The sequence below is a fragment of the Falco peregrinus genome, chromosome 3 (assembly GCF_023634155.1).
Source record: "Falco peregrinus isolate bFalPer1 chromosome 3, bFalPer1.pri, whole genome shotgun sequence".
NCBI lineage: Eukaryota > Metazoa > Chordata > Aves > Falconiformes > Falconidae > Falco > Falco peregrinus.
This window is the reverse complement of record NC_073723.1, coordinates 56,875,064-56,896,641: the sequence shown is the minus strand read 5'-3', so window position 1 is coordinate 56,896,641 and position 21,578 is coordinate 56,875,064. Positions and strand designations below refer to the sequence as shown.

The 21,578-nt window shown below is 40.9% G+C and overlaps 2 protein-coding genes across 3 annotated transcripts in view; one reads left to right on the top strand and one right to left on the bottom strand.

The window, feature by feature from the left end:
• The first annotated feature begins 777 nt into the window (after window positions 1-777).
• RMC1 (regulator of MON1-CCZ1) lies at window positions 778-15,779 on the top strand. Of its 2 annotated transcripts, XM_055800499.1 has the most exons (20): window positions 778-1,045; window positions 3,348-3,424; window positions 4,881-4,965; window positions 5,354-5,410; window positions 6,456-6,542; window positions 7,747-7,887; window positions 9,505-9,608; window positions 10,078-10,167; window positions 10,267-10,372; window positions 10,469-10,580; window positions 11,696-11,740; window positions 12,157-12,210; window positions 12,504-12,632; window positions 12,942-13,048; window positions 13,749-13,868; window positions 14,038-14,115; window positions 14,258-14,362; window positions 14,451-14,519; window positions 14,637-14,862; window positions 15,602-15,779. In XM_055800499.1, the coding sequence occupies exons 1-20, from the start codon at window positions 866-868 to the stop codon at window positions 15,679-15,681; spliced, it is 2,052 nt and encodes a 683-aa protein (XP_055656474.1). In that variant the 5' UTR covers window positions 778-865; the 3' UTR covers window positions 15,682-15,779. The 2 variants fall into 2 exon arrangements, with proteins under 2 accessions (XP_055656474.1, XP_055656475.1); XM_055800500.1 differs by lacking the exon at window positions 15,602-15,779 and having other exon boundaries at window positions 779-1,045; window positions 14,619-14,744.
• Window positions 15,695-21,578, bottom strand: part of NPC1 (NPC intracellular cholesterol transporter 1) — a 27,203-nt gene continuing 21,319 nt past the window's right edge. The window contains exons 19-25 of the mRNA XM_055800498.1: window positions 21,369-21,484; window positions 20,683-20,812; window positions 20,091-20,291; window positions 18,990-19,221; window positions 17,903-18,016; window positions 16,955-17,117; window positions 15,695-16,318 (exon numbers count right to left, since the gene is read on the bottom strand). Of these exons, the coding sequence (XP_055656473.1) occupies window positions 16,236-16,318; window positions 16,955-17,117; window positions 17,903-18,016; window positions 18,990-19,221; window positions 20,091-20,291; window positions 20,683-20,812; window positions 21,369-21,484 (1,039 nt within the window). The 3' untranslated portion in view covers window positions 15,695-16,235. The remainder of the gene's footprint in view (window positions 16,319-16,954; window positions 17,118-17,902; window positions 18,017-18,989; window positions 19,222-20,090; window positions 20,292-20,682; window positions 20,813-21,368; window positions 21,485-21,578) is intronic.

The following is a 21,578-nucleotide window of genomic DNA, read 5'->3' as shown; positions in this document are numbered from 1 at the left end:
ACTTCAATAATGCTTTATTGATATTGTTCCTGAAATCAGACTCTTTTCAGAGTATGGTTTCCCATTCTGATCTATTGTACTACTAGCCACTAGAAAGCAGTTTCATGGCCCAAAGCAGGATCAGTAGTGAATGCTTTCAACGTTGCTGAAAGTGTGGACAGATTACGGCAGAGCTCTGAAGCAGTTGGTTCTCTTTCCCCCACCTAAAAGTCTTGGGTTTTGTTTATGTTTGAGCAAGCCCAGTAGAACGTTGGGCCAAATGTATTTCTCTTCTGTGTGCCCGGGCTCGGCGTGCCGCCCCCCCAGGCTGGCGAAGCCACCGGTGTCGGAGAGGCCCGGGCCGCACCGCACCGCGGGCTGCGGCTGAAGCGCGGCCCGTCTGCGGGTAGGGGCCGGCCGCAGGGCGAGCTCGGGGCTGCCGCCACCGCCTCTGGTGCGTTGCGGCGTCCCTCCGGGCAGGCTCCGGCTTCCGACACTCGCCCGCGGGCAGCCCCCCGGTGCCGCCGTCCCGCGGCCTGAGAGGCGGGGCGGGAGCGGCGAGGCGCGGGCAGGCCCCGCGGGGCGGGCGGCTGGGCGCCTGTGGCCGTGGCGGGCCCCGAGCCGGGCACCTCTTCCCAGGGGGGCCGCCCTGCCCGCGGGCGGTACGCGGAGGAGGCGGGAGGCCCGGCCGCGCCGAACGGGGGTACTGCGGGGGCGGGGGCTGCCCTGCCGCGGCCCGTGCCTCGCTCGGCGGCCGGCGCCTTTAAGGCAGCCGGTTCCCGCGTCACGTGTGAGGGGAGTGTAAACAGGAAGCGGCCGGCCGGGAGCGGGGGCGGGTTCGTTGGGGACCGTTTTAGCCGGGCGACCTGTGCCGTGAGCCGCCGCCATGAGCCGCGAGCCGCCGCCGGGGGAGGAAGAGGCGCCGGCAGGAGGAGGAGAAGAAGGAGAAGGAGGGAGAGCGAGAGCCGGGGACGGCGGCTGCTACCTGGCGCTGTGCGCGCGGCCCGTGCACTTCGAGAAGGCCAACCCCGTCAACTGCGTCTTCTTCGATGAGGCCAACAAGCAGGTGGGGGCGGCGGCGGGCGCTGCCCTCCTGACAGGCCGCCGGGCGGTGCTTGGTGACCCGCGGATCGTCCCCTGGGAGCTGTGGCCCACCCCCCGCCCCGGGGCTGGGAGGGGACAGCCGCTGCCTTCTGTCAGCGCCGAGCACCCCCCCCCCCCCCCCCCCCCCGATGCCGTCGTGGGTGCCGGGGGAGAGGCAGCGGCCGCTGGGCTCCTCAGCGCTCCCCCCTCAGCGTCCCCCCCCCGCCCCCCTTCAGCGCCCCCTCAGCGCCGCGCTGCGGGCCGGGGTGGCGGCTCCGGGCCTGCTGCCGCCGCCCTTCCCGCCGCTGCTCGGCTGCCCTCCGAGGCGAGGGGTCTGGGGGCGCCCGTGCCTGGGCTTGGCTCCCCCTCGGTTGCTGAGCGCCAGCCTGGCCGTGCCCCTCCTGCGGGATCTCGGTGGGGCGGGGGCTGGCAGCGGGGCGCTGCCTCAGCACCGGCCCTGTGCTACAGACCGTGGAGAATTTTTTTCTCAAGTGCATCAGCATAGATTTATGAGGTTGAAACACCTGCCTTTACTCTCACTGCTGTAAGGTCTTCCTAGAGTTCTTCGGAGTCAGTACTCTTTCTTTCTGTTCCAAATGTCCCAGCATTAGTGGCAAACTTTGTCCCTTCACTGTTAGTTTCATTTCACCAATTATTTGTTCCCTTTTCAATTTATAAACTCAATATATTCATAAAAAATAATATTTGTATCTTTACTTGTGGCTTGGACCTGAGTGGATGCAAAGCCTTTCATTTCTTGGCCTTCGTTCTTTTAAGTGTTTCTCCTTAATATCCCTATGGGCCTCCGAGTATTCAACCTAATATAGCTAAAGGATCCAGAGTCTGTCATGAGGCTTATATAGATGTGGATACATTCCGCTCTCTAATTCTTGTAGCCATTCAGGGACCTCGGCATTCACGGAATTGAAACATTCAAGCTTTCTTGCCTGTGTATATGGCAGGTTTACCATGTGTGGTGTGGACATGATCAGTGGCATATTTGGAGAGGGGTCAGTATTACTGGGTTGTGTTTCTTACTGTTGCACTTTGTTCAGAATTATTGGTGTCCTTTCTTTTTATAAACCATAACCCTATACTTATTTAAGATTACTTAAACATGCCTGTCAGGAGACACTATATCATAATCTGGATTTGATATAACTTCCCAGAAACTGGTTGTTAAGAGCTCAGTTGAAAGAAACTTAATTTCAACTGTAAATTTAATTCTCTGTGTTTTCTTGCTACTCTAAAATTGTTTAGATTCTGATATGTCTCTAAATCATTTGTAACCAGCATTTCAATGACAGTTTGCCACGTGAATGGTCTTCCGAGAGATCTGTCCTTGCTATCTTCTCATCTTGCAAATATTAAGAGAGTGTTGCCTTAATTTTCTATCTACATCAACATTAAAAGTAGTTAAACTAAGTATTCACCATTCTAGTAAGCCTGTGGACTTGTTTGCAATTTATGGTCTTGACATGTATTCCTGCATAAGCACGCTGCGCCAGTAGCATGGCTAATACTACAAAACAGTATATCTGTTATTCTGAGACCCGATCTGTGTGCCTAGTGCTTCTACACATACAACTACAAATAAGGCATCTGCCTGACTTTATTTTTCTAAGCCAGTTAATTTGTAACAGTATGGCAGTATGCTTTTTTTTTTAATGTTGTCTTATTCCAGCTCAATAAATGGTATAGCTCTAGCGGGTTTTATACCTATCTATGTGCAGTTGTGCTAAAGGAGTTCTTTAAGTTGTTAGTGCAAGCTGGCTGAAACTTTTTAGGTACATGCAAAACTGCAGATTACTATTAAACTATTCCTATCGAATAACATGTTCTGACTTCAAGCTTCTGGATCACTGAGTTGCATCTCTTCCCAATCCCCAGACTTATTTCCTTTTTGTTTTAAACCATGCCCTGATGTCTCAGATACTTACAGTAGTACGTGACTTGGGAAAATATGAACGTATTTTTTAAAAAAAGAAAAGCGAGAGGGAAAAGCTTATACACACTTTGACTCTTTTGACTTGCCCAGTAGTTCAGAATATGCCTATGAGACTGTTACAGTACCATTGGAAACCTGTCGACTCTAAGTAAACTTGGAACTCCAGGGGAAGGAATTGATTATTTACTGAATCTCAGTATGAACTAACTGGCAGACCTGTGTAAGAACAAAAACTGTGTTTAGCAAAAAAGTAAAAGGTATGGCTTATAGAAAAGACAGCACGTTAAGGTTATGATTTTGGAATAAGTGACAGGTATGTTAAAAACTTTCTTCATAGGTTTTTGCTGTTAGATCTGGTGGAGCTACAGGAGTTGTCGTTAAAGGCTTGGAGGATAGAAATCCCATTTCCTTCAGGTAAGACACCTGTGTTGTCTTGGGATAGAATTCTGCAATCTTAACATTATGTGGGACTTAGTCCTGATCTGCTGTAATTCAGGCATAAAACTTATAAGTAGTTGTGGTCATCTTCTGATTTTGTTCTTAGACATAATCTTGCAATTAAGATGGCATGCTTTGCCCTCATGAATTTATAGTACTCGGGGGGTGGGGAGTTGCTAGGCTGTGTGTTGGTTTTTTAACTGCAATGTTTTATTAAAACATGGTATATATATGAGAGAGTGTGGGGATTCAAATTTGTGATTACTACAGCAGCAGTGACTTCCAAGGATGGAATTTAGCAAGTTAAACAAAATGCAGTAAACTTAAATGTGTAGAGAACTGTAATTTCTGAATTTCATGCCTGTGATTCAAGCACAGCATTTTCTACAGGTTTTTGCGTTCTGTTTCTTGTTTAATCTAAATTGGCTTCTTTTATGCCTTCTGTTCCTTGAAGAAACATTTTTTTGCAGACTCTGATAACTGTACTTTGAATGAAACTACATTGTGTTTAGAATACCATGTTATATGTGCCTCTGTTAAAGAGTGATGGCTCTTTGAACTCTACTGTCCATATGTAAGGAAGTAGTCTTTTACTCAAAATCTTTTAGTTCAATCCAGATATGGATGAAGCAGTTTGTAGTTGAGGGGTGTTTTCTGTGATCTGTCAGGTATTGCATAGGACTTGTCCTGAAAGTTGCTATTTTTATTTGACTTTCTTACTACCCTTGTCACAAATCCTGAGTGACCTGAAAATACCCAGTGAACTTCAGAGGTTCTGCAGTTTTCCTGCTTGAGTATCTGGCCCTTTCTTTGTCTGGACTGAACGATGCGTACTTGAAGTAGAGCTGCCTTATTCTTGCCAGTTGTACTGATGCTTGTTTGGCAAGAATACATGTATTGTGTTTTGTTTTGTTTTTTTTTAAGTGGAGTGAAAACAGCCTCACTCTCCCTTTGACATCAGAAATTCTTCCAGAGGATGCATCCTAATGGGGAAGTGGGTTATGTTTGTGTCCATTAGCAGCAGTTCTGGAAGTAAAGGAGCTGACTGGAGGATGTTGGTGAACTCCAGACTCACTCGGACAGAACTGAGAACACAGGTTTGGATAGTCCCACAGTCTTCCAGTTTCACACCATAGGCCAACAGAGCTGAGCATTTGCAATAACTTCAGGTGCCAATTTGTGCGACCTTACCCATGTTTTGGTAATGGATGTGTTCAGGACTTCTGAAGAGTGAACTGCTAGTATCTTCCAGTATGAGTTTTGAATCCTGTGCGTGACAGACACAGTCATAAGTATAAAAGCATTTGCATTACTCTTTTTTTTTTTTTTTTTTTTCTTTTTTCTTCTTTCATTGTCTTTTTGAGGGTATATTACAAAGTTCTGTAATAAATTATTTCAGACAATATTTTCGTAGCTTTTTCTTTCTGTATAGGATGGAAGACAAAGGAGAAGTGAAGTGCATCAAATTTTCCTTGGGGAACAAGATACTGGCTGTGCAGAGAACTTTGAAGAGTGTGGTAAGAAACCTACACCCTGCAGACAGGGAATTGGAGCTGGAGATCTACTACAGTACCAGAGTAGAAGCCTCTGAGACAAATGTTCAAGAGGTCTGGTGGCTAACAAGAGCTGTAGTGAAAGTTCCTCTATCATCCAGAGAGGCTGAGCAGGCAACATTGTTGTCTTGCTAGTGTCATGGTTTTAGAAAAAGTAGAGGGGGGGGGAGCCAACTTCAATAAAGAATTCCCTGGCAGGGAATTCCAGGAAGTGGAATATAGTAAGTCAAGTTTTTCGTCTATAGATCTCATCCAAAATAATTTTATAAACTAATATCTATTCTTTTGTATTTATGTACATATCTCATCTGTGCTCTGTAATTGCTAATACCCTTCCTGGACATTTTTGCAGGATTTTTTGAATTTTATTCCAGATAGCCCTCAGCTAGAATATACACAGGAATGTAAGGTAAGTTAAATGTCCCAAGCTTATATGCTTAAGTGAAACTCTAATGTTAGTTACACTACTTACAAGAGAACTAATTGAGATGCCTTCCAAAAGTAAATGAGATACGTAGTCACTGTAACCTGTCTGAATCGAGGTGAACAAACAGGTATTAACGATACTATAAAAAAAACCTTCCTGGTCCAGTCCTGTAATCCTTTCCTAGAAAGGACTGGAAATGCTGGGGAGTCAACAAATGTCCAGGTTTAGAAAGGAGAAGAGACAAAGTGCTGATGATGCAGAAACAGTGAACAGTAATTATAGTAATGCCAGATATGTTAATGTGGATGTTTTACCCTAATGTCACTGGTCAGTGATAGTAAGCTATTACTAGTTTGCAAACTATGTTTGGTATTTTTAAACAAACCTTCTAATTTTTTGATGATTATTTTACCAGAAAAAAAATACTGTTGTCATTGTTTGGTGCTTTCCAGCTTTTAACTAATATAAATTACATTTTGGAGTAGTAGCATGCTAAAGTAAATTTTAAGCATCTGATTCACAGATCCCTTTATTGCTGTAGACTTTAAAGCTGAAGTACTCTGCTTTGTTATTTAGGATTATGTGTCTGAGTACACCGTTCTAGCAAAGCATTTATGGTAGTGTTCTGAGTGAAGTTGTGGCAAATATTTCCACTTAGCTCTTAATTTCTGTCAACAAAAGGAACCTGCTTTTCATGTCAGGAATTGGTTGAATTTGCAGTATGGTTTGAACCAGAAGAACTTGGTTGTGTTTAGGGTGAAAAGAAAATTTGACTGTGTAATAAACTTGTATATCTTACATGCTGCCAAAAATTCAGGTCATACAGTAGTTGTATTCATACATAGTTTTGGAAATCTTTACAAAGTAGCTGATATGTGCTGGGTGTCTAGTTGACCAAAAGTATTAACTCCACGGGTTGGGTAACTAAATTGCCTTTGGTCTTGCGTTCTTTGTTTAGTAATTTTATCTTATCTGAATAGTTAATTTTTCCAAGTAAAAGAGTGTTTGTTTGCTTGTTTGTTAAAAGACAAAGAATGCCAATATTCTAGGATTCTGCTGGACAAGTTCTACAGAAATAGTCTTCATCACAGATCAAGGAATTGAATTCTACCAGGTAATATGAGTAACTCCTATAGGACATATTTAGAGATTTGAAAATGTTAATTTATGACAGTATTTTTAAATTTCTTTTTTCTAGCTCTCTAATTGAGAAAGTGCACTACTAAAAAATGAAGTTCTGCTGCTTTGTTTGCAGACTATGATTTTTATTTTTTGAGAGGAATACCTTTTTTAGGGCAGAGGGAATGTATCATTAACAGGTTATTTAGCACAGCTAACAAAGGGCCTATATAAATGAGTAATGAATTAAGCCTTGACAACTCTAGATTAATAGATGCTCCTGGCTTGTATGGAATGAGTATTTACATCTAATGTGAAACAGCACTTCGTGCAAAACAAATCAGCATTGGTGATGATGTGTGCGTGCTTAAAACATAGCAAAGAACAAAGAATTGACTAGATAGCTGCCAATTTGTAGAAGCGTATTGCTTTCTCCTGTGTTGATCTCGTTGTCTGAGTTCCTTTGTGTTATGTGTGATTACATTTGCATACAGTTTTTCAAGAAGTCTAATAGCCCTTTCTGACCTTTGTGATGAGAAATATAGACTTCCTCCAAAGTTGTGCACTTCCTAATAGTTCCAGTCCTGGAGCTAAGACCCACTGTTTCACATTATTATTATTACTAATAACTAATACTAAAGAAAGGAAATGAAAAAGCAGCATTACTTTCTGCTCATTGAAGGGGAAAAATATATTTGGCACATAATGGGATTATGAATGTCAACTCTGCAGGTAAAAGGATGAAATCAAATAAGTGTGTTTTTGAAGAGAATTTATTTAAGCCCTTAAAATGGAGAGAATCACTTTCTATACTCTTAGTTCTTAAAGTAAAAGATGAAGGAAGCTGGGGAGTGAAGGCAGCAAAGATACTGTAATAACTTTTTATTAAAACATCACTAGTTTTGTCAGGCTGGGTGGTTTTTTCCATTATGGAAAGAACTTATACCCAGACCTGCACGAGCAGGAAGACACAGCACTTTTCAGTTCATTAGAATTAGAGGAGAATTTGATGTACATTTCCTTAGCTACGGTAAATTGGGACCTAAGCTGTAGTTGCCAGGTTTCTGATTTTTAATTCTAGCACTGTAAATGCCCTTGTACTTAACTGTTTCTCACTTAACGTTTCTATCTACTGTGTAGTACCACTTATGCTGTTGGAATCCTGATGGTAATAGAATGCTAATATTCTGTGTTTCCAGGTATTACCAGAGAAGCGAAGTTTAAAACTTCTGAAAAATCAGAGTATTAATGTCAACTGGTACATGTATTGTCCAGAGAGCTCTGTTATTCTTCTTTCGACCACTGTCCTTGGCAATGTCCTGCAGCCATTCTATTTCAAGGTAAAGGGATGCATTCCCAACTTTTTATTTTGTGTGTTTCCTCTTGTTAGGCTGCTGCTTTACTTAAATATTCTACTACTTTCTCTGGATTTCTTCCAAGAGGTGCATGTGTTCACATCCTTGTATGACAATAAGCAAAGCACAAAGTAGAAATCTGTAAGGCAATTCCTGGGTGATGGCTTAAAGTTAAGTAATTTGCTCTTTCTTGTGTCCTCTTTGGAAAGAGGTATGCTGGACACTTGACCTTGAGAAAGGAAAATAAATTAGCGACCCAGTATTTGACAACTTAAGTATGTATTATTTACTTTGAATATGGGCATTTGTACTCTGTAGTATGATAATAAAGCAAAAATAAGGGCCTTGTAATTATAATCACAACCTTCCAAATGTGAGTGGATGAATTTGAAAAAGAAAGAAAAAGGTAGTACTTAAGAAACAACTGTTACCCTAAGCATGAGAGGGCTTTGTTTACAGTATTTATTTTTCTTGGTGTTCTTCCCTGTGGACAACACTTCAGGTTACTGGGAAAAAAAAATTTCTTTTGTCTTGGAAAAAGCTTGTAGTGAGAACAGTTTCTAGTTTTAAGTTATTCATGCAGTAAGATGATATAGAAAATGAGGAAAAAAACCTGAAGCATTTATCTTGGTTCTATCAAAGGATTACAAAGATTTCTGTGGTAATCTAAGGGAAGAGATTAAAAAGAAGCTTATTCAAATGGGTTTCCTGGTTTGCATTGCTTGTGTGTAGGGTCTGTACTGGATCCTGAAATGATGTTCTTGGGTGTTCTTAGGTGGCTGGGTGGAACTTAGTAGCCTCTTGGAGTTTTATTTTTAAGGACTTAGGTCATCCTTCCCTCTCCTTAACATTTTGTGTCAAGTTGTAGCTTGAAGCTAAATAATTTTTATTTTGTGTTCAGAAGGGAATTTTAAGATTTCCTGAGAGCGGTACTGTTCTAAATAATCTTTGAAAACAGAGCTCTAGCAAAGGAGATATTTCTGTAGTGTTCACACTTCATACACAAGAATGCATTAATGAGAATGGGAGGTGAAGTTCAGAAGCAGCTTTGGAAACTGAAAACTTGCTTAAACATAAATTCCATAGGATAAGAGGAAGAGGAGAGAGGAAACCTTGGGCAGGAGCAGGGATATGTTCTGAGCATCAGGCAGATTCTAGAGTTAGCAGGGACAAAAGGAAACCGACTGGTAGGTGGTACTGATATTTTCCGCTTCCCAATAAACAGTTATTTAAGAGTTGGAGCATATACTTTGCTGGAAGAGAGTAAGGAAGTTAAAGAGAACTGCTGTTTAAGATCTTCAGGCCAGTTGTAAATGGGACTTGCATACAAACTTCTCTAAACTTAATTAAAATTAAAATGTTTTCCTCGTTGAAGCTGATGTTATAAAATCAAGATGATAAAGCTGCTAAAATTATAACAGCAGAAGTATGTGTTTAGAATGAGACTCTTCTTAGGGAAGTGTTGAAACCTTTCTTCTTTTCTGCTGTCACCATTCATGGCCTCATGAGGGTGCTGGTGATACAGCATTTGATTAAAGGTTACTCCAGCCCTTTCTGTTTTACGTTTTCACAATTACTATTTTTTTTTCTGCTGTTTAACAGAGTGGAACAATGTCAAAACTATCAAAATTTGAAATCGAGTTACCTGCAGCACCCAAGTCGTCCAAGCTCAGCCTTTCTGAAAGAGACATTGCTATGGCTACAATGTATGTAACTAACTAAGCCTTTCTTGGAAAAGTATGACAGTTAGGGGATGCTGAGGGAAGACAAGAACATTAACATGGTTACACTTGTTTCTTGTTTTAGCAGTACTACTGCTTTAAAATGTGTCAGTTTCTGCCTTGAACAAAGCATCTAAGCAAGTGTTGGGGCAAGGTGGGGAGGGGAAATAAACTGAGAAGTCTTACCTGAAGTTCTTCATTAGTACAGAAATGTTGACGATGTTTCATTTGTGAACTGATATGTTAGTAGACTTGTTCATAGATGCCTAACTTGCATGAGTATAGGCTGTGTGTTGTGATTTATCAAGTACTGTTTTAGCCTTTTGCTTTTAATTAATTGATTACCTGACTTAGGTAGTCTCCCATCTTCTTTTAGTATAAAGTGCATGGCTCTAACAGACTAGTAGAGGAGCTCTTATCTGAAAATAATGCTTTAATTCTGTTATCTTGTTAGATATGGGCAGCTTTATGTTCTCTATTTGAGGCATCACTCAAGGACTTCCAACAGTACAGGAGCAGAAGTAGTCCTCTATCACTTACCCAGGTAAAAGCAGAATGAAGAGCACTAGTGACAATTTACATGCATGTAAGAGACATGTTTCAACAAGACTTACTGACCAGTTCTCATCTCTTGTTTCCCTAGAGAGGGCTCCTGTAAGAAGACACATATTTTAAAGCTGAACAGAACTGGAAAGTTTGCACTAAATGTTGTGGATAACTTGGTGGTAGTACATCATCAGGATACTGAGGTCTGATTGAGTTATATTGTTATATATATATAACTGATTTAGTTATATATTTAGTGGTAAAACACACTTGTGAATACTGATTTCTTCTCATTGCAGACTTCAGTTATATTTGACATCAAGCTAAAAGGAGAATTTGATGGGTCCACTACCATCCATCAATTTGTACTTCCACCTCGATCAATACAACCCTATCAAATACCTGTAGCAGGTAGAACTACTACTAACAAATATCCTAACCCTGTTACCAAGATTATGTAAATGTAACAGCTGGCATACAAGAGTGATTCAGTTTTTAGGATGCTGGTTGCTAACATTTCTGTTACATGTATTTAGGAGAGGGTGAGGGAGGAAAGAAGGTAAGAAGGAATTTAAACAAATCTGTATTCCAAGCTTGTGCCTACCACAGAAATGTAAGAGTTGCTGACTAGAGTGCCAACTTCCCCTTGGTCTTTGCTTTTACACTTCAGAGTTGGTTATTTTCTGGTGTAGGTGGCCACAGCTGTAAAAGCTTGTATGTGCTAAAAAGCACTTCATGATTTTCTGGCTTAAAAGTCATGACTATTTAACTTCCTGAGTCACATAAACTTGATTCTAAGCTTGAATTGTCTTTAAGACCAGCTTTGAAGCAGTGCTAATTAGAAGCAGTGCTAAGCTCAACATTAAGACTTCAGTACTTTGATGCTTCTTGGATTATCTTTCTGTTCTCCCATCCTAGAAGAGTAGCAGATAATTACCCTCAATCTGGAAGTAGCTAGAAATAGCCTGCGCATAGTTCCACTAGCATTTGGCAGAGCAGTGTTGTTATCTTCATAGAAAATAAAGATGCTTCTATAGAAATGATTGTACCTTAGAACCCTAACATCTGAATTTCAAACTCACTAACAGTAAGCATCAACCTGTAGGCAGAGGTTTATATTAAACCTAAAATTATATTAATCCTAAAAATTAGGATCAGAAAGTACAAACACATCTTCCCTTTTAAAGAAACTAAAGTAATTACATACACAGTAATGGAGTCTTATATGTACAGTGTGTAGAATTATAGTACTAGAGATGGAATACTTCTGCATGCATGATAGCACTTGGCTGAAAAAGCAGCCAATCATGTTTTGAAGAATGTTTGCTTTCTCAGTGTCAGACTTTCTTTGCTGATGATGTGGCTACATAAATGAGTATATCCCTTCTGCCTGTGTGCTGTAGGACTGCTAGATGTGTTACAATCCATACTTGCCTTTTCAGTATAAGACTGTAGTTCATATCTTGTTTGGCAGCTTTGCTACACCGAGTAGTACTATTCTTCACCTCATGTTATTTTTTCTGCAGGGCCAGCCTCTGTGACAAGTCAGTCTCCTGTTCCATGCAAACTCTGTATCCTTTAAATACTCCACAAGCATAAGAACCTTAGAATGAGGCTTCACCATGTACCAAGCATGGAAGAAGCTAGCATTTGTTCCCTTGACCCATTAAATCCAGCTTTAGCTGATCATGCATATTTAGACAAAATAGTATGCTTTGTAAGAGACTGTAAGGCTTTCATAGTTGTAAATATGGAAATCTACTACAAGACCACATTTCTCTGTCATTTGAGAGACACGTATGAAGTTACTGAATAGGTATACCATGAAATTGAAGACATAATTTCAAAAATATAATTCAAGACCTTTCATTTACTTTCACCTTTTATTGTAAGTATGGTAATGAGATCCACCTCCACACAGCACTATGAATTCAGTAGCAACAGTTTAGAATCAATGTTAATATGGATGTTTAACTTTAACATTTAGATTCTTCTTCTTGGATTGTCTTTCAACCTGATATTATCATCAGTGCAAGTGAAGGTAAGTGGTGAGCTGTTTGACTGCTGTAATTAGTGTCAAAGGGTGCTAGTTTATACCTTTGGTGCACGAAGCAGCTTAAAACAGAGTGACTAAGCAGATGTACCTAGTAAGATGACTATTCTCAGCAGTGATAACTGAGGATGACCATATCTTTACTACAACTTTTCAGCCATAATGCTGCTCTAAGATAAGTCATAATCTAGATGTGTTCGCATTGAAAGGTGGAAGGAAGAGTTGGATGTCTGGGCCATACCGTATCAGGCAATTCACTTTTTGTTTTACCCCAACTCAAGGTTACCTCTGGAGTCTTCAGGTGAAACTTGAACCTGTAGTTAACCTCTTGCTAGATAAAGGAAAACTAATGGATTTCCTTCTCCAAAGGAAAGAATGCAAAATGGTTATCCTATCTGTGTGCTCTCAAAGTAAGTCCAAATGCTTTGTCTGTATCTTGCTTATTTGTAAATACTCATAGAAGTTAGCTGGACTGTTCTTAGGTTTGAGATGACCTCTGAAGCTAGCCTGGTCCTTGAAGATGTCATTTGCCTAGACTACCCTCAGTCCCCATTCTAAAGGAATTATTTAACAGCATGAAAGAATTCAAGCTTCCCCTCATTTAGTTAAAACACATCTGACATGACTGAAAGCATTTCTTAGAGTAGAAATCACCTGGGCAACATTAAAGCCCCTGGTTATTTCTCCTCATAGTTCTTTTTTTCTTCTTATCTTTTCAGTGCTCAGTGAGCCAGAAAGGGGATCACTGTCTGTGATTGCAACTGTTTTTGACAAACTGAATCATGAATATAAGAAGTACTTGGAAGCTGAGCAAAGCTATACTATGGTAAACCACATTAGCTACAGCAGCTTACAAAGATAGGATAATGCTATTTGCATTTCATGTTGCATCATGAAGGCATGCTCTTTTGACTTAGGAAATTCAGGCCTATCCCCAGGTCCTGGCTGCCTCAAGCTCACAGCAGGGAGTCTGCTGTGCAAGGTGCACAAAGACCTTAGCGCTCTGTTGTGACAGGTGCTGCACAGCTTGTCTCCAGTGTGATAAGTAACATACCCCAGTGCTTGAAAGCAGAACGGGGGTAGAAAGTCAAAGCAACTCAGCATCCCTAACTATCAAAAGTAGTTCCCAAACCACTGATTTCATGGCACACTATACCACTGTACAACATATGCAGCCCTGACGCACCTCAATTACTTCTGTTAATGTCTCAAGTTCAAGCACTAACTCCTAGTACAGCCACATACTAAAAATCCTTGTAAAGCTGAGGGCCTGTGTCGACATACTGAGTCAGCTCCTGGCTTTAATGTATTATAGCACCTATGTAAAATTTTAAAAGCAGTTTTAAATTTAATACAAAAGCCCAAGCTGAACAGCATGCATCCAGTGTAACACAGCCAGAGAGCTGACTTTGCTTAGTAAAACATGCTTACAGTGATATTGCCAGTGAAAAGTCTCTGTAGGTGAGACTTACTAAAACTGTTACTACAACACTAGTTTTCTTTTAAAAAGGCTTTTCTCCTTGTAGGTGGTAGAAGCAGGCCTGAGTAGAAGTAATCCACTCCTGAAACGTCCAGTCCGCACTCAAGCAGTCATTGACCAGTCTGACATGTACACACATGTTTTATCTGTATTTACAGAGAAGAAGGTAAGTTAAAGTACTAGTTTGGCAGCAGTCTCAGAGTAGCAAACCTGACTGCTTGAAATACCCTAATCCTGACAAAGCCTTCTGCAGGCTATTTTGATGCCCATTCTCACAGGTTTGCATTAACAGGAAAAGATACGCAAGTTCTACCTAATGCTTTTTTCTTGTCCAGGAAGCACCTCACAAGTTCACTATAGCAGTCTTAATGGAATACATTCGCTCTCTTAACCAGTTCCAGATTGCAGTTCAGGTAAAGTACTTGCACACCAAGTATATTGCCTCACTCCGTGAGGTCTTGGTCATGTGTCTTAAGTCCTATACAATGTTACCTTCTAGATTATAAAGACTGGTATTGAGACATACCTTTGACGGTCGTCTTTCTGCATTCACAGCACTACTTGTATGAGCTGGTCATCAAAACCCTTGTTCAACACAACTTGTTCTACATGCTTCATCAGTTCCTGCAGTACCACGTGCTCAGTGACTCAAAGCCTTTGGTATGTAAGACAAGTAAGTTCCTACAATAAGCTAGTGCTGGAGGTGGGAAACATCAGAATTTTAAGATTATTTCTACTTTTGCCCTAGGCTTGTCTGTTACTCTCCCTGGAAAGTATTTATCCTCCTGCACATCAGCTCTCTCTGGACATGTTAAAAGTAAGCATTTCAGACTATAGTAACTCCATGTTTACATGTCGGTTAGACTTGTCAAACAGCTTACCTGACCAGTCATTTGTTACAAGCACAGTCTTACAGCTGTGATTGACTTCACAGAGACTTTCCACAGCAAATGATGAAATAGTGGAAGTTCTGTTGTCCAAACACCAAGTTTTGGCTGCCTTGAGATTCATCAGGGGTATTGGAGGACACGACAGCATTTCAGCCCGAAAATTCCTTGATGCAGCAAAACAAGCAGAAGATGACATGCTTTTCTACACTATATTCCGATTCTTTGAACAAAGAAATCAGCGGTTGCGAGGAAACCCTAGTTTCACACCAGGTAAGCAATAAGGAGTTGGATTAAGATACCCGGTTGTACAAACACAACTAAGTCTTGTTTCACTTCCAGTCCAGTTGAGCCTATACAAGATAAAACTCCTCGTGTATTTTAGCCTCTCTCCAAAGTTAACTTGTCTTACCCCTTTGTATACCACGCCCAGGAGTAAAGAGACCAAGGCAAACAGGAACTTGCAGATTAAGCTAACCTGTTTGGCTTGCAGTTGCTTGCACTGCTTAGCTTAGTAGAGCCATTATCACCAATTAGTGCTTTCTCCTGAGGCCAGAAACTGGGTCAAGAAACCTTTGAGTTCAGTCGTTCATTTCCAGAGACTGAAAAAATTCAAGACCTGTTTTATACTACACTTCCTCTTACTTTAAAAATGAAGCGGAACTGCTTGCACGGGCAACATGTTCATAATCACCAGACAGTCTGTAGGCACAGAATCCTACTCCAGGATCTTGTGTCTTGACAGTACAAGAACTCTCACGGATATGAATCTGCTCGTTAGACACAGGAACTAGTTGAAGCATCTGCTTTACCACAAAAGAATACTTGTCACCAGACTGGAGATACCTCAATATTCCACTGCTTTAAAGTTATTAAAATCCTTTAATGCCTTTGAGTAAAGATCTAAGAATTAGTACTTACAGATTAAGTTAAGTGAAACTATACAATCTTGCTTCTCAGTTGGAGTTTTAAAGTTAACTTTTTATTTTGTTCCCCCTCCCCCGGCCCTTAGGTGAGCACTGTGAAGAACATGTCACCTTCTTCAGACAAGTTTTTGGAGAACAAGCTCTCATGAAGCCTACAACATTCTGAAAGACTCTTCCACTGAAATGTATAAACTTAATTTATTGCATTTAAGTAGATTTTTGAACTACAAAATTACTATTTTATAATAAAGTATATACAAGACAGTTTGGCAAATAGTACTAAAAATATTACAACTTGTGATGGCTTCCCCTAAAAAGACAAAAATTGCATTGACCTGCATTTAAAATTAGTGTCAGTGGTGTAGCAGTCCATTCTCATACATGTCACCTCTGTTTCATTGACCAAAAAAAGCTATTCAACTCACAATACAGCTGCTTTAGGTTTCTAGAAGAAAAAGATGCAACCTCTTGAAAACAGAAGTGTTTTAGTAATCTTGTTAACACATCTAGTTTTAGTAATACTGTTACATGAGCCACACTTAGCATTTCCTGAGTTTAAAGCTATGTCCAAAGCTGCAGCTGGTATCTTCCAGTTGAATCTGTGCAGGAGTCAAGTCAGTGGTGGTTACAGTGTGACAGTCATAAAACTTTGCTGCTCTTCAGTTCTTAGGAAGAGTCAAGCTAAGCCACAGTTCAGAGTCCACTGAACACTGTTAAAAACTAGAAGTAGAGGAGTCTCTCCCGTTCCGTACCTCTGGTCCTCTCCTGTGCAGCACGCGTTTTAGCTTTATTTACTGATGGGCCTGAGAGACAAGACAGTTATTCTAAGTATGAACATTACAGCAGATCAGTCAGACAAGAAGCACACGTAATCTTAATTGTCTAGGTCCAGCTTAACATTGACGAGACTTCAGAGACATGCTTCTGCTCAGCTGCAAATAAGTGTCCGCAGCACAGCGGGCAGTAGATGGATCCCCATCAGTCTTAACCCCCCCGCCCTGCCCCATGAGGCTGTGTGAATCTCCAAACAAGAGGCAGCATTTGGACCATCCTTGCTGCAAAGGAAGATTGCTTCTGCAAGTGCAGAAACAGTGCCCCACAGCAGGTGTTTTTGCTTCCACCCACCATCCTGTCCCTAGTTTTAGAGACAATCACGCTGCTGCCCGTCGGGCTGCACAGGTCTAGGCAGCCACCTCTGAAGGACAGCACAGTGCAACCACACTAGACAGGCTATGGTTGCTTCAGTTCAGTACACCTGTAACAGTGAGCTTGCACTGCCACCAGTTAACCCTTGCTTTCCCACAGACTGGCTACTGAATGAGGCACATGCAAGTACTGCTTATGTTTGCAATCCTTTCCATTTGATGGAGAGGAAGTGTCCACAGGTAGCTAGCTATTTTTCTCTGAGGTGTGTTTTAGAGCAGACTGTCAGGTCTTACCTATGTAACTTAGCAGAACTGGAAGAAATATTAGTCCATGTGCTGCTCCCAGCAGAACCATAGCTAGATACATCCTGAAGTAGAATATCTTGAAGATCTGAGATTTGGAAAAAGCCAGTACTACAATTCCTCCAAATTTGGTCAGTGTGATACCACTGAAAACCTGTCAAGAAAAAGTGTTGAAGTGATAATTACATAAAGCCCTACTTATTTGCTTAAAGTTTTTAACATTTGCTAAAGTTCTTTTGCGATTTGAGGTTCCTATATGCAGTATACATCCTTCTCTCGTTAGTTCTTAGAACCAAATCTAAGACCCACTCAGGAGAAGAGTTCAACTTCTTGGTACCACTAGAAACTGACACCACAGGACAGCATCTAATCAGTATGACTAGAAGTTCATTTTAATATGTACAGCCACCTAGGTGTTTTTTTTAACTTTATGAATTTTTACTTCAGGCAGACACAGATAACTCTTACCTGAAGTAACTTGTGTTCCAGTGAATTCCTTACCCGACTTCAGTACCTGCATCACCTGCACAGTCTATTCCAACCCCACCCTGGTCACTTATCTTAGTCTTACACAACAGTACTGCCTAAATACTGAGCCCTGCCTTATGTTCCCAAAGCTCCAGAACAGCCTTTCCTAGCCACTTCTGAGTAACTGGAAGAGAGAAGCACTTAACCTTGAATTGTCCCAGTAAAGTTTAATCCAAACTACCAGTTCAGCTAAAGCTTTTAGCTTTGTTCTCTATTAGGCAGTAGTAACATCAGACTAAAAATAGACATCTTGATCACCCCTGTTATTAGTAGAAGCTTAATTTGACCTTTTAAGAGTTTTAAGTACCCCAAAAAAAAAAAGGGAAGGCTATCCTTGTGACTTAAGGATATTGGTATAGTCTGTAAAGTTGTGACAGCCACTCACTTCCCTGCTGTACAGTAGATACTTACCGAACTGCCCATGTGAGACAGAGCTTCTTCTGCACGCTCTACTCTACTGCCCTTAGTACTAACGGTGAATGCCCTTGTCACATGACTGCAGAATTCCACAGCAATACCACAACTCTGGAGAATGAAGAGAAACACACATGAATCATTTAAATGAGCACTTTGATGGTTCTAGTAGCTGTGATCAGTCCCCAGGATTAAAATGTCATTCGCAGTTACAAGCTCAGCATTTACTTGCTTTCTAGAGGCCACCACAGGTACTGTACAGCATTTTACCATTAGTAACAGACAATGTGATTAAACAGGAATCACAGTGCAAGATTGTTTTGGAGGACAAGTTTCTTGATGTTTAAGCAAGCTGGCTTCCGTATATAGTGCATGCAGTAAACACCGAGATCAGTTTACAGGTATTAGCTGCAACAGCCCTGCTTTAGAACAACACTGAACACACATGCTGATTTGATACTATAGAAGTTCTGCTGATTAAACAGCTGGCAAACCTTAGATTTATCTAGCAGTTAGACTTGCATGAATGTACTCCTAGATTTAACATGAAGAAAGAATTTACTCTCGTAACTTCCTCAGATCTGCCACAAATCTCTGGAGAGCAAGGTAAACCAGAGCACCAGCACCCAGCTGTTACTTACCAAGTTTTGGAGCATTTCACCAAGGCACTCTGCACAGCTGGTTCCACCCTTTTGTGCAGGAACAATACTGGTGCTAGCACAACACAGATCTACTTTGCAGAAGCGCAGAAGCCATGACACTAACTTATGTCATTTACCCTAGGCAAACAACCCTCTGTTGATATGCAACAGCACCTGGCCTACACAGCAGCAATCTAACTGTTGCTGCAGAACAGGAGACCACCACCAGATGCAGTATCACTTACAGTTCTTGCTCTATCAGTATTAGGACTGATCGTCAAAGTAAACCTGTTTTCTACAACTATCTAGATGTATCAATATAGCTCCACTACTGTTGCAATGCCTGTCAAAGTTCAGTAGAAAATACCACTCGGTATCACTTATAAGACACACAGAACTGTTCAAAACTTGGAAACAGGTAGAAGGATGTCTTGTTAACTTACCATGACAAGATTTACTAATGAAACTGCATTCAAGCTGATGCCCCAGAGCCACATCACTCCAAACATGTTGATGATTATCATAGCAATAGTTATTGAAACTACAACAGCAGCCCATACTTCAAAACCAAGCAGCACAGTTGTCACCAGAAATATTGATCCCAAGGAGATGCAGAGGTTAAAGACAGCATCATGCACAATTGTCAGGTATTGTTCGTAGAAGACATAAAACACACTGTGGAAAGAAGAGACATTGTAGTTAACCACTTTCCTTGTTATATTAGCTTCTGTGCCAAGAATAAAGCAGTTTCCTCCTTACAGAAGTCCCCAACAGGAACTGGCTTCCTAGCATCAGTGGAATGACTCCTATGGAACACTGGCTGTTACACAAGTCTTCGCTAAAACTTCAAATAAAGGTTGTATCTGGAAGTCAAGGCAACTCCCACACTTCAATATGGGCAGCTACAGTAGTTGCCAGAAGGCAAATAGGTGCTCAGATAGATTGTGGTATCTGCAGGAACTACCGCAGAGGGTCTGAACTGATCAATTGCACAGTGGCACCAGGACAGATAGGATCCTTTCAAGGAAAGGCATCAGTAGTTCAGCTGTACAGATACCAATTGCAACTCAATTTCATTGTGTTACTCTTACAGAGTCTCCAGTATGTTAATCATGCAAGCTTTAGATAATGAGTACTTCACATCACTGCTGCCTTGGTTTAAATAAGTTATGTTTGAAGTAAATACATTCACATTACTGCTTGCAACTATTCAGGTCAACATATCTGCTTAAGTCAGAACAACTAAACCCTACTATGAAAGCTAGGAAGTGCCCAAGCTGAAGCCAGAGCTAAATGGCTAGTTCACCAACTTTGTAGTGAAGGTCTGGTTTCTTGATTTAAGTTAGATGTCGACCACAGTAAAGAAAAGTTAGTCCTGTGGATGTAGGTTGTCTGTCTGTGGTTTTATAGACGTTCCAGAATCTCTGCATTACCTTCTGTTAGACAAAGCTCAAGACTCAAGTCTAAGATGTTACTAGCCAGTGCCTCTTCTCAGTTGCTTAAGTTGAGTATTTGTCACTAAGGCAAGAAAGATCTAGGCATACCTGTAAGGAAACACTCGGTAGTTCTTCTCTTTGATGCCCATGGTTTCAGTAATGTTATCTGCTATAAGCCGAGCTTTCTTCATAGCATCAATAAAATCAGATGATTTTTTCAGTACAGTATGGTAAGTCATAAAATAAGTAGCTCCAACATCAGATTTGTTGTTTATGAAGTTGACAGCAGAGCTGTATGCAGCATGCCCTCTATATAAACATAGTAGCATTTTAGACGTTAATGTCAGTGAGCACCATTCAAATTTATTAGCTTTTCAAACTTATAATCTTGTTTCTAATGACTTGCAAAACCAATAAAAGTTTCAGAGCACATTTCACAACTACACAGGATATACTAGAACAGACTGACTATAGAACTTTCTCTTTGTATAGGGGGAAGCTGCTGTTCCATTTAGTTGATTATGCATTTGTTTTACCAGTTTTGTTTCAGAAAATGCTATAGAACAGGCGAGATGTCAATGTTTGCATGCCTTTTAGAAGGACAACAGATACCCAACCTTGCAGGCATGAAAATCACACTTCCAGAGCAAGTATCTTTCACATACTGGTCTAAGCAAAATATATAGAATACAGTTCTTACCCTTTGCCACATTTAGGATTAGGGTTGTCCGATAGGAACATTGGCAAAAATGCCATGAAGTCTTTGCCCTGTGGTCTCTGCTTGCCTTCCTGAGTCAGTGGTCGACAATGAACACAGGATGGATCAGTGACTGAAGAAATACAGGAAAAAGGTCAGCTACAGGTTCAAGTATTCTTTATCACAACACTAGTAACTTCTGACCTGCAATACTACAAGATGCAATTCCTTAAAAAGGATTTTCACTGATGAAATAACTCATCAGCCCTGAAATTCCATGTAAAATTTGTAGTCCTTTGTTTATTACTACTACAACAAGTGTTACCAGAGAACTCCGTTACTTGTGCATTATCTACACTAGGTCTAATGAGAATTATACCAAACCGAAGGATCCAAACAAAAATAAAGCATTATGTTTGCGTGCTTTAATGAAACAAGCAGAAGGATAGAAGTTTTTGTAACAAGTTACCTTTTGAGTAGTCATGACATTGACTGCCTAGGTAGGCTGTCTTCAACCTGCAGCATTCTAATAGAATATTCAAGTTCATTCAAACAAATTAGAAGGCAACCAGGAGGTGCCTGCTCACAGTAGAAAAAGCTGTTCACCTGACTCATACCATGATAAAATATTTCAGCTGTGAAACTCATAAACCAAGCTAATCTTCTAGCAACAAAGTGGATGCCAATACCTGAAGCATTGCAGAACCGTCCAGTGGTATTGTAGACTCTGCAACAAGATGACTGCGGCTTCACCCAGTCAAAGTAGTCGTCAATCCAAGATGATGGGGCATAGCCTATCCTTGTGCTAGTGAAATAATGTAACATACCCATCATCAGTACTTTTATGTTTCATCATAAAACAGATGGAACACATCCCTTGATCTCTCCAGTGCTAATTT